The sequence below is a fragment of the Protopterus annectens genome, chromosome 10.part0 (genome assembly GCF_019279795.1).
Source record: "Protopterus annectens isolate FY-2018-M chromosome 10.part0, PAN1.0, whole genome shotgun sequence".
Taxonomy (NCBI): Eukaryota; Metazoa; Chordata; order Ceratodontiformes; family Protopteridae; genus Protopterus; species Protopterus annectens.
Genome location: NC_056744.1, coordinates 1238254625 through 1238268536, shown reverse-complemented (window position 1 = coordinate 1238268536; position 13912 = coordinate 1238254625). Strand labels below are relative to the sequence as shown.

The 13912-nt window shown below is 42.7% G+C and overlaps 1 protein-coding gene across 3 annotated transcripts in view; it reads right to left on the bottom strand.

Moving 5' to 3' along the window:
• TNR (tenascin R) overlaps positions 1-13912 on the bottom strand; it is a 5843683-nt gene that overhangs the window by 777771 nt on the left and 5052000 nt on the right. For all 3 annotated transcript variants that reach the window (XM_044085960.1, XM_044085961.1, XM_044085962.1), the window contains exon 14: positions 13376-13526. In XM_044085960.1, coding sequence (XP_043941895.1) covers positions 13376-13526 — 151 coding nt within the window. The remainder of the gene's footprint in view (positions 1-13375; positions 13527-13912) is intronic.

The following is a 13912-nucleotide window of genomic DNA, read 5'->3' as shown; positions in this document are numbered from 1 at the left end:
CTACTATACATAACATGTCTAGCAGTCTGATATCTGACTGGCTTTTTATCAGGTATGATGTGAATAAATAATGGTATACAGGACATATGCACCTCTTACTGCAGGACATATGTACAAAGGTTGACAGACTTGTGGCTGGAGCTACAAACACTGCCCCAATATTGGCATGTTGCTGTGATAACCTCATACATTTACTGTCGTACCAGGGTTCGTTGTGACATATGTCCTATGGGGGATATGAAGTTAGTAACTCTCATGGCTGTCACCATGTACTGACTACAATCCTCACACTATGCTTCTGCAGTTCTCAGATAGGTGTTCTGTGAGTAACACAAGAAATAAAAGGCTTCACACACTGCCCAACCTGCAGATGACCTTCATATGGGGGTTTCCTCAAAAACATAGCACTGTCATGACAGGTATTAAAACATGTAGACCAGCCATATCCACACACACCCTGTTAAACCGACAGAATAGCAACACTTACATTCTGTAGTCATGTCAGGCACATCCCCCTCCTGTGTACTGGTCTGTTTCCACAGTCTATGTTGTTAGAGGTAAATCCCAAATCCATCTGTGATGCTGTTTGCCAAACACCAGATCTAGGTCCTCCTCACAGTGAGTGAAAAGGGCCAACACCAACATGAAGTTCCTAGATATTGGAGTGTGTTTCCATGCAATTGGCTATGGGAATGGTACCACAGCTGTTCCACATGCAATCAGCTAGAGGAGGGCTACAATTCATGCCGAGGCCATCAGCTGATCATGAGCATCACTTACAAAACACAAGCTGCTGCCTAAGCAATGCAGGTGTAGTTCTCCACATCCACCAGAGAGGGAACAAGAGAGACAGACAGAGACAAAGTAGGTCAGAGAGGGGGTGGGAGAGTAAAACCTAAGCATGTGGGTGTTGCACACCTACCAGTATAGGGTTTCAAACCCCTGACTATTGTGTGTGGCCATTGCTGTGCAATGCTTGCCATGTATGTGTTCTTTAGTTCATGACATGGATGTTGTCTGGGATGTACACATGTCCCACACACATCTACAGTGACATGTGGAACTGTAGCTGGCGTATCTGGCTCATGTTGTGTACACAGATTATCATCAGATGTGCCAGTCCTGACCTCATGTGGTGGGAACTGGTAATGGACAGCAGGTTGACCCTGCACCTACATTGATAGCATGATACAGGTATTCCCTGGTGTCAGTGGCATCTGTGCATACAGGGCATATGTTTAAGACATGGTATGTCCTTTGTGGGTCACATTTGATGACACCACAGGTGTTGCAGGTGTCCAGTGGGGAACATAGTGAAGCCGCACTGTCTGCATGTACACACCTATTGTACTGATGGACAGTATGCAATGCCCTCTGTAGTCCACTGCAATCACACCATGGTTACTATCTGTGGGCAATATGCAGGGTACTACCAACATAGCGGCTGTTGCCTAGGCAAGTGTGTTTGTGTATGAGACATGGGTTGCGAGTGTTCTCTGGGTAATACAAGGGTTGCTAACTTTGTTTGTCAGGCCTTGATGTCACATGTAGGGGTATGGATTGGCACTCCAGCCTCTCGGCTGTTTCGCATCTGTTATCCTTGTAAGGTGGACATTGTGACATATAATAGGGCCACCATATAATAAATTTGCAAAACCCACTTCACAATGAGTCCAGTTGTTACACATTCACAGCCACCTCCACACAGGATATGAATGTCAAACACAGACACACACTTTCCATTTCTGGGATTAGAACTCCTACCTAACTAGTTTATTACACTACAGCATTACTCACTTATAGGATGTGCCATGGAGATTACTGGAGTACTCCTTTCCCAAAGGTGTATTTCACTAGGAATGACAGCAGGCTTGCCAAAGAAGTTCAGTGGCGGTTGTAGTGACTGTGAATGGCCTCAAAAGCATTAATCCCTACACAGACAAAGAAACACACATACAAACATCCACACTTGCCATGTGTGGGAAAAGAACCCTTACCAAAGTACTACATCACACTACAGCATTATGCTGTTATAGGATGCACCATGGAGATTACTGGGCTACTTCTTTCCCAAAGGTGCATTTCACAGTGAATGACATCAGCAGCCTTGCCAAAGTAGGGCATTTGAATTGTAGTGAGTGTGCCTAGCCTAAAAAGCATTGCTCCATACACAAAGAAACACACAAACACCATGTCTGGGATTAGAACTCCTACCTAACTAATGTATCACACTACAGCATTACGCAGTTATAGGACACAGCACAGGGATAACTGGGCTACTCCTTTAACAAAGGTGTATTTCAAAGTGAATGACATCAACAGCCTTGCCAAAGTAGGGCATTTGAATTGTAGAGAGTGTGATTAGCCTAAACAGCATTGCTCCCTACAGAGACAGAGACAAACACACAGTTGCCATGTCTGGAATTAGAACTCCTATCTAACTAGTTTATCACACTACAGCATTACACAGTTATAGGACGTGCCACGGAGATTACTGGGTTACTATTTTCCCAAAGGTGTATTTCAAAGTGAATGACATCAGCAGCATTGCCAAAGTAGGGCATTTGAATTATAGTGAGTGTGACTAGCCTAAAAAACATTGCTCCCTACAGAGAGATACACATACACAGTTGCCATATCTGAGATTAGAACTCCTACATAAGTAGTTTATCACACTACAGCATTATGCAGTTATAGGACGTGCCACAGAGATTACTGGGCTACTTCTTTCCCAAACGTGTATTCCAAAGTGAATGACATCAGCAGGCTTGTCATAGTAGGGCTATGGGGAGGGCAGTGTGTGTGCATGGCCCATAACCCATTCATCTAGAGGTAGACACATCACACTCAGGCAAACGTAGGTTTATATTCTGCAGGTATGTGTACAACTGCTAGATGACTACTGCCTTGTACAGTCATGTTGCACAGCTAGCACTTACACCACAGAGTCTGTAATGCTGAGGGATACCAGTGGCTAATTTCTACAGTGAGTAACATTTACATATCATGTGGTTGTGGCCATTTAGCTGTGTGCTGGGTGGGACACCAGCACAGACCTCATGATGGATGGCTCTTTGTCACTGTCACTCTCTTCTACACATCTACGTATGTATACTTTTGGCATATTATAGTGTGTTGTCCTTGTAGATATGTGTGTATTTCTATACAGTGTGTGTGCAAAGCATGACTGGTGCATACTGAGGAGTGTATGCACTAACATCTAAACTGTCAGATATGTATGGTCCACTGTTGTTGGCAAACATGGGCTTCATTTGTTTAAGTGTGTGAGCATGCCCAGTATGCCCTTCTGTATTGAATGTGTGGATCCATTCCAGGTAGTTTGTACTCCAGTGCAGACCTTTGTGTTCTACACCTACAGGTAGTAAACTGTTGCTGCAGGATATCTGTAGATCAGTTGGCAATATGGGGTCAAACTGTGCATGGGATAGTGTGTATTGTAGGTGATTGTGTCTGCGCTGCTTCTGCTACATGGTACTGGTGTTACAGATATGCAGACATGTGTACTGTTATACAATGTGATGTTTTATGTCCTCAAGTACAGTCAGGTGGACATTTCTGCTCACCGTGATGTCCTGGAGAACACAGGGTGAATGCAGCTGTGTCCAGTATTGTGGTCAAATGCCTACATATTCATGGAAAGTTATGCCATTCTGGAGGGGGAGCTGCAGACACTTGCTGCTGGGTCTGTGTATCCAGTTCAGTACCTTGGTACAGTGCTGTCAGAGGATCCCATACTTGTACATCCATCGACATAACAGTATGGCCTTATCTTGCTGTGGCAATACCTCACAGCTGTATAGATTCACACAGGTTCCCCTGAGGCAGTGGTCATAAGTCAGGACATTACCACTATTGTGATGTACGGGCAGGTTTGTAGCCACCCATTTTGTTTGCAGCCAGGGATAGTATGTGCACACAGCTGTGTGTCAGACCTTGCACATTCCATGCCGCCCATGCTGCCACCCCCCTCTATTATTCTATCCTCTTCCATACATTATGGATACATTCTCTGATACTTTCCCTTTTTAGTTATTACCTCATCACAGATGTGTTTTGGTGTTGGTCCACAGTTCATGCAGTGGGACATGGTGGACAAGTTACTGTGGTTTGGCTACATGGCCTTGCATATGGCTTATGTGGAGTGTGTTATGTTGTTACTTGGGTGTCCATGACATAACATACATTGGCAGTACGGGTGAGATGCAGGTCTTTGGCAGAGGCCTGTAGGCCATTTGGTGGTGATGCAGGCCAGCTGTAGCAGGCCGTTGCATTCTGTCAGTCTTACAGTCCAGGACTTTCATACAGTATATTCTCCTGGGGTGACAGGGTAGGTGTGCTTGGTGTTCATGCAAATACTTTCTACCAGTATTGATCAGGTGGTGTGGATGCTGGCAGGGTGCTACTTACAGCTAGGGACACACCTGCATGGGACACCTGCACTGCATGCTGCATTCATTCACTATTGCAATACACAGATGGGAGTCATATTGTACCCATTCCCAACAGCAGGGATACGACCAGAGAGGTACCTCTGGGTGGTGTTTAGGTTAGCTGGGTGCATGTGTGCTATGGACACTACTTGCATCTGACTCACAGATATGCATGGTACATTCCAGTTATGCTGGCTTGTGCAGGGACATCAGCCATTTCCCAATACATCAGTCCTATCACCTTTGTGATCTGCAAGTGTTCGGCCAGACGACATTGGTATTCCCTACTACAAGCCCAGATAATGTGATGCATACCTGTATGTACAATTCCAAGCATGTGTCCATTTCACGGTTACACATTATATACTGTATGTCTGGGGTACTTTTCCCTGTGTACTGCTTGTATATCTAACCCAACAGTCATACCATGTCCATCTTTCACATGGTGACACATATTACTACTATACGTTTACAATGGCTTACTGTTAGCATGTGTTATACTGGGGAGAATTGTCTTTGGCACTGCAGTTGTGAGGACTTGGCCCTGTCATTGGCAGTAGTAGGCAATGGCCACCAGGTCAAATCTCAACATGCATACATACTGACTACTCTCACACAATATAAAACACACACCAACCTAACACATGCATACCTGCATATTGTACAAATGCTATTATCTATCCTGCTACCTTGGCCCCCTCAGGTCATCTGTGCTCCACTGGTATTATACCTATAAGTCCATGTTAATATATGTCTACATTGGATTGGAGGGGGGGGCACACCTGACTGTTACTACATTTCTACATACAATTGGGGGGGCACACCTAACTGTTTCTACATTTCTACATAGGATGGGGGGCACACCTGACTGGTTCTACATTTCTACATAGGATTGGGGGGGCACACCTGACTGTTTTTACATTTCTAGATAGGATTGGGGGGGGCACACCTGACTGTTACTACATTTCTACATAGGATTGGAGGGGCACACCTGACTGTTTCTACATTTCTACATAGGAATGGGGGGCACACCTGACTGTTACTACATTTATACATAGGATTGGGGGGCACACCTGACTGTTACTACATTTCTACATAGGATTGGGGGGCACACCTGACTGTTACTACATTTCTACATAGGATTGGGGGGGCACACCTGACTGTTACTACATTTCTACATAGGATTGGGGGGCAAACCTGACTGTTTCTACATTTCTACATAGGAATGGGGGGCACACCTGACAGTTTCTATATTTCTACATAGGATTGGGGGGAGCACACCTGACACTTGTACACATTTGCTGTGACTGTACTGGTATGTCAGGTACTCCATTTCATTCTGTATTCTAACCTATTGTGCTGACTAAAGGCATATCAGTGTACTACAGGTCTTAGGTTTGATTGACCTACATACCAGTTTCTGACTTCTTACCCATCAGATTTAATATCCCACTACCTGACCTGATGTAGTCTGTCTGTGTAAGCCTGGGGTGATTACCCATAGCCATCATTCAGAGGTCTTAGCACAGTCTTTGTCTGTGTTTGTCTACACCTGTCCTGCTGGCTGAGACTGTTGTTGGGTATGTGAACCTCCCTGACTGGCATGTGTGTGTCATATGGACACACATGTGGCCCAGCACATTTCCTGCAGTGGGTTTTGTCACCATGTGTAGTACTGGCTACTATGGTGACACCAATATTTGTTATAGATCTCATGCTGCCACTATAGGTGTCTACTATCTGCTGGCATCCCATTCAGCCACCCAATTCCCTTGCATGCTCACATCCATACCATAGATACAAGTAACAACACATACTACTCCATTCAGCAATTGATAAGGAGAGTGACTTATCTTGTGGGTGTGCCAGTATTGAGGATAGGGCTGCAGGGCTGCCTATGTTGGATGCACATAGTACACTCGCTATACATGGCTGAGCACAGGTAGTATCATGTTTGACATCCCTTTTACTGTATGTGCGAGTCAGAGAGAGGTGTCATTCCCTGGGTCCCTACTGTGCCAGTGTATGTGCTATGCATTTCCTCTTTGCCAAGGCCAGGGCATACTGGGCATGCCTCCATCTGCCTACTGGGGCAGGCTCAGGTTGTTCCTCCTCTGAGTGACTCTGTGCCTGTGCAGGTCTTGGCATTGGTGGGGGGCTGTGTGTCCCTGTCCCATGCTGTTCCTGCTCCAGCTGTTATTGCAGGATCATATTGTGTAGCATGGCACATACAATTACAATTTGGGTATATGTAGCTGGTTTATACTGCAAGGCTCCACTGGATGTGTCCAGGCACATGAACTGTGACTTGAGCATCCCAAACACATGCTCTATTATGATTCTGGTCTGTGCGTGTGCCTCATTATGGAGTCCTTGATTGGGTGTGTGTGCATTTCTGATGGATGTCATCAGCCACGGCTCCAGTGCGTAACCAGCATACCCCACTAGGTGACCATATGTGATGTCCCCATTGGCACATCTCTGGTACAGCTGCATCAGATGCCAGATGTGGGAATCATGACAGCTTCCAGGGCAGCCAGCACACACATTCATTATAATGCCCTGGGCATCACACATGACGTGGCAGTTGATGGAGGGGAAGCCCTTGTGGTTGATGGAGACCCTACCCCGCTCAACGGGTGGTGCTTTGATGTATATGTGCATGCAGTCTATAGCACCCACTATCTCAGGATATTCTGCTATTTGGTGGAAGAGACGCATATTGCTAGCCAACGCCTCATGGGTGTTGTGGAAATATACGTGCTCACCAGCATGTGCTGACATAGGATCCAGGAACTGGTGGAATACCCTGGATGCTGAGGCCTGTGAGATCCCCATGATATCCCCAGTTGGCCTTTGGCAGGTACCTGTGGCTAGTATTCCTAGGTCTACACATACCTTGGTATCCACTGGGATGGGCTCCCCTCTGTTAGTTCTGTGTGTCAGGCATGGGCAGCACAGCTCAACAATTTGCTGTAGAAGGTCCCTTTCCACCATATAGTGCTCCACTATCTCCTGCTCATGTAGCCCCTGGTAGGTCATCCTGCATCTGTACACCCTTCTCTATCTCCTCACTGTGGGTTGGTCGACAGCAGTCTCATCCTCGCCACCCTCAGCCTCTTCCACATGTCGATGTCTGATAGCTGCTGCAGCCCCTATCATTTTGTTGTTTTTGTTTGTTAAAAGTTCCCTGCTTGTATACACTGGTGGTGTGGGGTATGTGGGGAAAAACCAGAGGGAAAGGTGTTTGCATAGTTTATAGTAGTGTTCTGGGCTGGGCTGGTCTGCTGCCTGTGTAATTGGCTGATTCTGATACATTTCACCTGCCAGATATGCTAGTTCTCCTAGATTACCTTCCTATTGCTGTTTTTCCTTCCCATTGCCTTCCTGTTTAAGCCCAGGGGTGCACATCACAAACACAGTGCTCAAATGTGCACAGAGCTATTTCCTGGTTTACTTTTTTTTTTCCATTAAAACTCAATGTGCAGCACGCACACTCTCTTAGGCAATGTCAAGAGTGCTAGGCAGCCTCAGATACACCCCCTTGCTTAGCTCTGCTAAGCTAAGGGCAAAACCGAGCCACCGGGTTCCAATCCACTTAGAATATGCCTGACACCTCCCATAATGTCAGCTAACTCCTAGGCTTGCACCAAGCTATTCCTACTCTTACAGTGTTGGGTGCTGACTAGCATGCAGGGGAAATCTGGGATTCACTATCATTCCCCTCATTTGCATAGGATCGCCTGCTGATGCATAGTTACAGGTCCCACACCGAGCCTCCCAACTTAGCAACCACTACTCACTGGCCATGTTGTCTTCTGCCTGCCATTGAGTCTAATGGCAAAATAGTGATATTGGTTAGAATGCTTATTTTAGTTTTTTTTTTTAATTTTTTACCCGATCCCATTTGCACGACACTGCCCTATGCTTAAACAGCCGTGATCAGCTAAAAAAAAAATAAAAGTAAATTTTTTTTATTTTTGCAACTGTTTTCCATGCCAATGGCCATATATTTGGCCTTTGGCATGCTTTCTACATAATATCCGCCCTTTATTTGGAGCTGTCATGGCTCCGTTTTGTAGTTTGCAGAAATATACTCGGTTACTAACCGAGTACATTTCTGTAGATTACACTAGGTCTGCATGGCCGGCTTCCAGCTTCCTGGATTGCAAATTCACCTTATTTGCATGGATTTCACCTGCAAATGGGGTAATTTGCATACAGGAGCTGAGTCCATGCAGGACTAGTGCAGGAGTGTTCATGCATGTCCCTGCAGCATATTCCTGGATCGCACGGCAGACATATTGCCTGCTGGAGCTCCTGCACTAGTCCTGCACACCATGCAAGGCTTGCTGAATCCAGGGGCATATGTACAGAAAGGGAACAGATATTAGAACATCTCAGGAACATGCATATTAAAGTGTAAAAGAGCATTGTTTCCATATATTTTGAAAAAAGAACATGCATTAAGAGGTAAATGTAAGCATTGGAGTGATTATATATATATATATATATATATATATATATATATATATAAATACATATATATATATATATATATATATATATATAAATACATATATATACATATATATATATATATATATATATATATATATATATATATATATAAATACATATATATATATATATATATATATATATATATATATATACATATATATATATATGTAAATATTTCAGAAATGTTATTACGGAAAGAAGGTTGGTTTACTTTAAATATATTACTTTATCCCCAAAGGGACTTACTAATGCATTATCAGGTATCTACTGTGAACTTTATCATGTTTTGCATATCCTCATATGATCATTTCATGCAAGAATTAGAATGTGAATAAACTAGACAAAAATATTTACAGCCAACAGAAGGTATATTGTCGAGCTGCCAGTTTGTCTGGTTATTTAAATGAAAGATGTTAGTGCTAGGAGTCTCAACAAGAAGCTCCACTCCCTGGAAATTCTCCTCATCCTTGAGAATAGTGAGGTTTGTGCAGTTACTGTGACATGGTTTAAATCCATGGAAGGCACTATGGCAGTGCAAAGGCTATAATGCCTTCCACACACTTAAACCAGCTACAGCACAGGAAGAAACAAGAAGTAGAGGTGTATCAATGTACATAGAAAGTAAGCACACCTCAAGATTGGTTAAATAATATAACATGTACCAAACAAGGGTGCAGTGCGAAAGCAAACTACACTAAAACCAAGAAAAAAACGCACCACCCACAGGCAGAAGATACAGACTCTGTTTTAATAAGATAACCAAAGAAACATTAAGGGCTTTCGTCTCTCAGTCAGGAGACTTCAGCCTGCGGTTAGTGCATTTTCTTGGTTCAAATAATATAACACTCTAGAGCTACTCCATGTCCAACTAACCTTAGGGAAAGTCCCATACCATATCATTGCTAACTATAGTTCCCCATCTATGACCCAGGATAACAATACCATGTACTTGATTGCACTTGAGTCACTCCCTATTCAGTCCAACACAACAGAGTAATTTTTAACTATCCCACCATAAACTAGGATACATACACAACCACTAACATGCAGGCTCATGGATTCCTGGATTTTGTCAGTGCAAATACCCTGGAACAGTTAGTCGGCACATCTAGTAGGGGTACAAATATCCTGGATCTGGTGCTCACAAATATGGGGGAATGCTGCACTCCCCAGTGTAATGTCCTCACTGCTCAGATCACATCACAAAGCAGTCTCTCTTGAAATACACAGAAAGGCTGAACTCCAACCAAATGCCAAAACATTTAAGAACTTTTTCAAGGCTAGTTTCCTGCTATTAAGTGATGGCATAGCTAATTTCCAAGCCACCCTCAAACTCAGTGAACACTACAGTCTATGCAGACATGTTTTTGGAAAGCCTAAACAGGCATATAAATAAATGAAGAGAAATAGCAGTACCAAACTGAAATAAACTTAGATCAAACTCAAAAATCAAGCCCCCTTGGTGTATCCCAAGTATAAACAGGTTGTACAACAAACAAAAGAAAATCCTGTCCAAAAACAAAAATAGGAAGGGCTTTGACCAACAAGCAAAAAAAAAAATCAACTCTCTCATCAGTCTCAACAAGCAACTAAAGAGACTAATCAAGTTCACCAAATACAGTTTTGAGGAAGAAATAGCCTCTCATGCTAAGCATAACTATATGGCATTTTTCAGTTAAGTACGCAACCTTAAAGGGCGCATCCAACTGACCTACTAGTAAATGGAACTCTATACACTGAAGTGGATGGTATAGCCAATTTGCTGGACAGTAAATTTAGAGCCAGATTTACCCCCCCATTACCCCCAGTTACTGCTCAAGAAATGCCCTCAGTAAAGAACAGATCCTCACTGCACTCTCTGAGGCTAAAAACACTGCATCGATGGGTCCTGATAATATCTCAGGATTCATCCTAAATAGCTTGAAACACAATCTGTTAGGTTCACTAGAATCTCTACTCAGTCATAGCCTCCAGACAGGCTTCATGTCTGGTGAATAAAAGACTGCAGTGGTAATATCCTTCTACACAAATGGGACCAACAAAAAAATCAGGGAACTGCAGACCCAAAAGTTTGATTAGACCTATATTCAAGGCCATGGAAAGAATTATCATGGATCTGATAAGCAAAGATATAGGAAATCTTCAAACACTGGACCCATCAAACAGTCTGGTTTCATCAAGGGCAGATCATGCCTACTGCAGCTAGTGAACGTCTTTGAGAAGGTCATTAGAACCATGGACAGAGGCAAAATGGTGCATACTGCCTATCTCAACTTGGCAAAGGCATTTGACATACTACCTCATTTGGAAATTACAGACAAACTCACATATGTAGACATAAAAACCTATATTACCCAATAAAGAGCCAAATGGCTCACTGATAAGACACATGAAGGTAGGGTGTAGGAATCCACCTCTGCCAAGAGGCCTGTTACTAGTGGTGTTCGACAGGCTTGGTACTGGGAACCTCTTTTATTGAGAATGTACTTGTCTGAATTCAAGACAAATGTAGATGGCCTTTCACTCACCAAATTTGCCGACGACTGCTAGCTGGATGCAATCTATGAATTCCACAAAGATGTAGATATCCACCAGGAGGGTTTGATACAAACAAATAACTAGTGCCAGAGCCATGGCCTAACACTCAGTGCCATGAATGAATAAGTATACCCTTTGGGAAGATGATCACATCTGGAAATTATAAAATTCCCCATTCCCTTAAGAATAGACCCAGTGGTAAATTACTTGAGAACTCAGATTTACAGTAACTTGAGCTTTGATAGCTGTGTGTCCATGGTGGTGAGAAAATCCTTCTACATGGCACAACTTATAAGTAAGGGCATGGCATCCACCTCTAAGGAGATCATAGTCCTAATACACTCAGCCCTCATTAGACCAATAATAGAGTACAGTACACCCTTCGGCATGTACCTGACCAGGTATTTGCAGCAGCTGGAGTGGCCACAGAGGTTCCTCACTAAAAGAAGGCAGGGTGTAAATAATATGTCCTATTCAGACGGCCTCAAAGCCCTGTCTCTGGACTTGATCTCCTACACCCTACTGAGGTGAGATCTATGCTTGATTTATAAGACATTCTGTGATCCAGCCTTGATGGATCTGCTACACATTCAAAAAATAAACAGCACTAGAATTTCCCAGTCTAAGGATATAAACCTCACCTGTGACATAAACATGTTGGAAGAAATGTCAGAGATTACCCCTTCTTTGGAACAGACTCTTCATTCACGTGAAGCAGAGCTCTTCCCTAGGCCTATTAAAATTAAATTTGGACCACTGGATGAGAATTTGCAAAGTCACCCCTAGCTTTTTGTTATGGACAGGGGCAGCTTGCAGATACCTTAAGGCACAGGCATATACCACAGCCATTCTAGTTCTTGGGCATTGATAATTGGGAAAATTGGGACATGAATTTCTAGGTTTAAAAAGGCTTTAGTCCATTAGCCTAGTAACCACCTATGATGCTAAATAGTAAATGAAAGTTACGTTTTAATACTCTGATATGACCAAATTGTGTTTCTTTGCAAAATTGGTATGATTCTGGACTTGAATTGCTCATTATTGGAAAGTGCCGAAATGTATTAGAGTCCATAAGCTTATATGAACAATACTGCAACAGTTATTTATTGAAGTCTGTAGTAACTTTGCATAATGTATTGTATTACTGAAGATGGCTGATGCGAAGGAAGCTACTATATCATAAATCAGTCACTCCGAATATCAGGAAATAAAAACGGATGCTTTATTAGCTTTAGAACTGCAGTATGTACTATCAACTTTATTAATATTTAATCAACACATTTAGTGAAACCACTCTTTGTCAAGTTTAGTTACAGCTTTCTAATGCAGAAACAAATTTGGCCACAAAGTGGCAGCAGAGACAACCATAACATTTGCCTTTCCACCTGACCATTCCATATTAAATTCTGGCATAAAATGTGTGGGTAGAATAGTTCTGTATGAGATAAAAGATAAAAAGGGGTTTCAGCACATGTGGTCTTTAGCCATCAGTAGATTCATTTCTTATTTCAGTAAGATCCATCAAGCACAACTGCTGTTTTCAAGGTGGAATCATAACTCTGGACTAGCGATTTGATCACAGTACAATGACTACTATGAGAATCAAACTCAGTTCTCCAAGGTATATATAATTTGTCATTTGTCACTTTGGCCACTATTTTATATCTATAGTCTTTGCTTTAAAAATTCACAGCTTACACTCTTTAGACATAGACACATGGCACTTAGCAGTACCTTATGCCTTAGAATACACCAGCAGAGGTAGGCAAGCTGACTTTAATATAACTTTTCATTAGATGTAATATTACTTGATACTGTTTTATCTGTTTTAGTTAAAATGAGCAGCAGAACATGATACTCACAGGTGGAGACACTGGCTGAAGCTGGGGGGCTGCGCGCCTGTTCCCTCAGTGCCACAACATTTACTGTGTAATCTTCTCCTGGTTTGAGGTCTGTCTGGTTGAAGGAGGTCACAGTGCTAGGGAGCTGTGCTGTCACTCCACCTTCATTCATCTGGAGAAAGAATCAAAGTTATGACATTGTGTTTTAAGGTTGAAAGTGACACCAACTTAAAACCTATATCTTTCAGCATCCAACATTTATTATTAAACATTTTTAATATATTACAGTTTGCAGCTTCACTGTAAACTATAAAATAGGCATTCATATCATAATAAATAATGTGACAAAAGACACCTGCAGGAAGCATCATCAAATGTGTGAGCTTATCTGGAGATAATTGTAAAACAAGTTATAAGGCCCTGCCTTTTCAAATATTAATGCATGTGAAATGCTGCTACTGGCAGCTATCTGGTAAACAGCACATGCTGTATAAAATACAGAGCTTGAACAATTTTCTTCTTTTTCTTAATTGTCTGTAGTGGTGGAGTTGATCACCT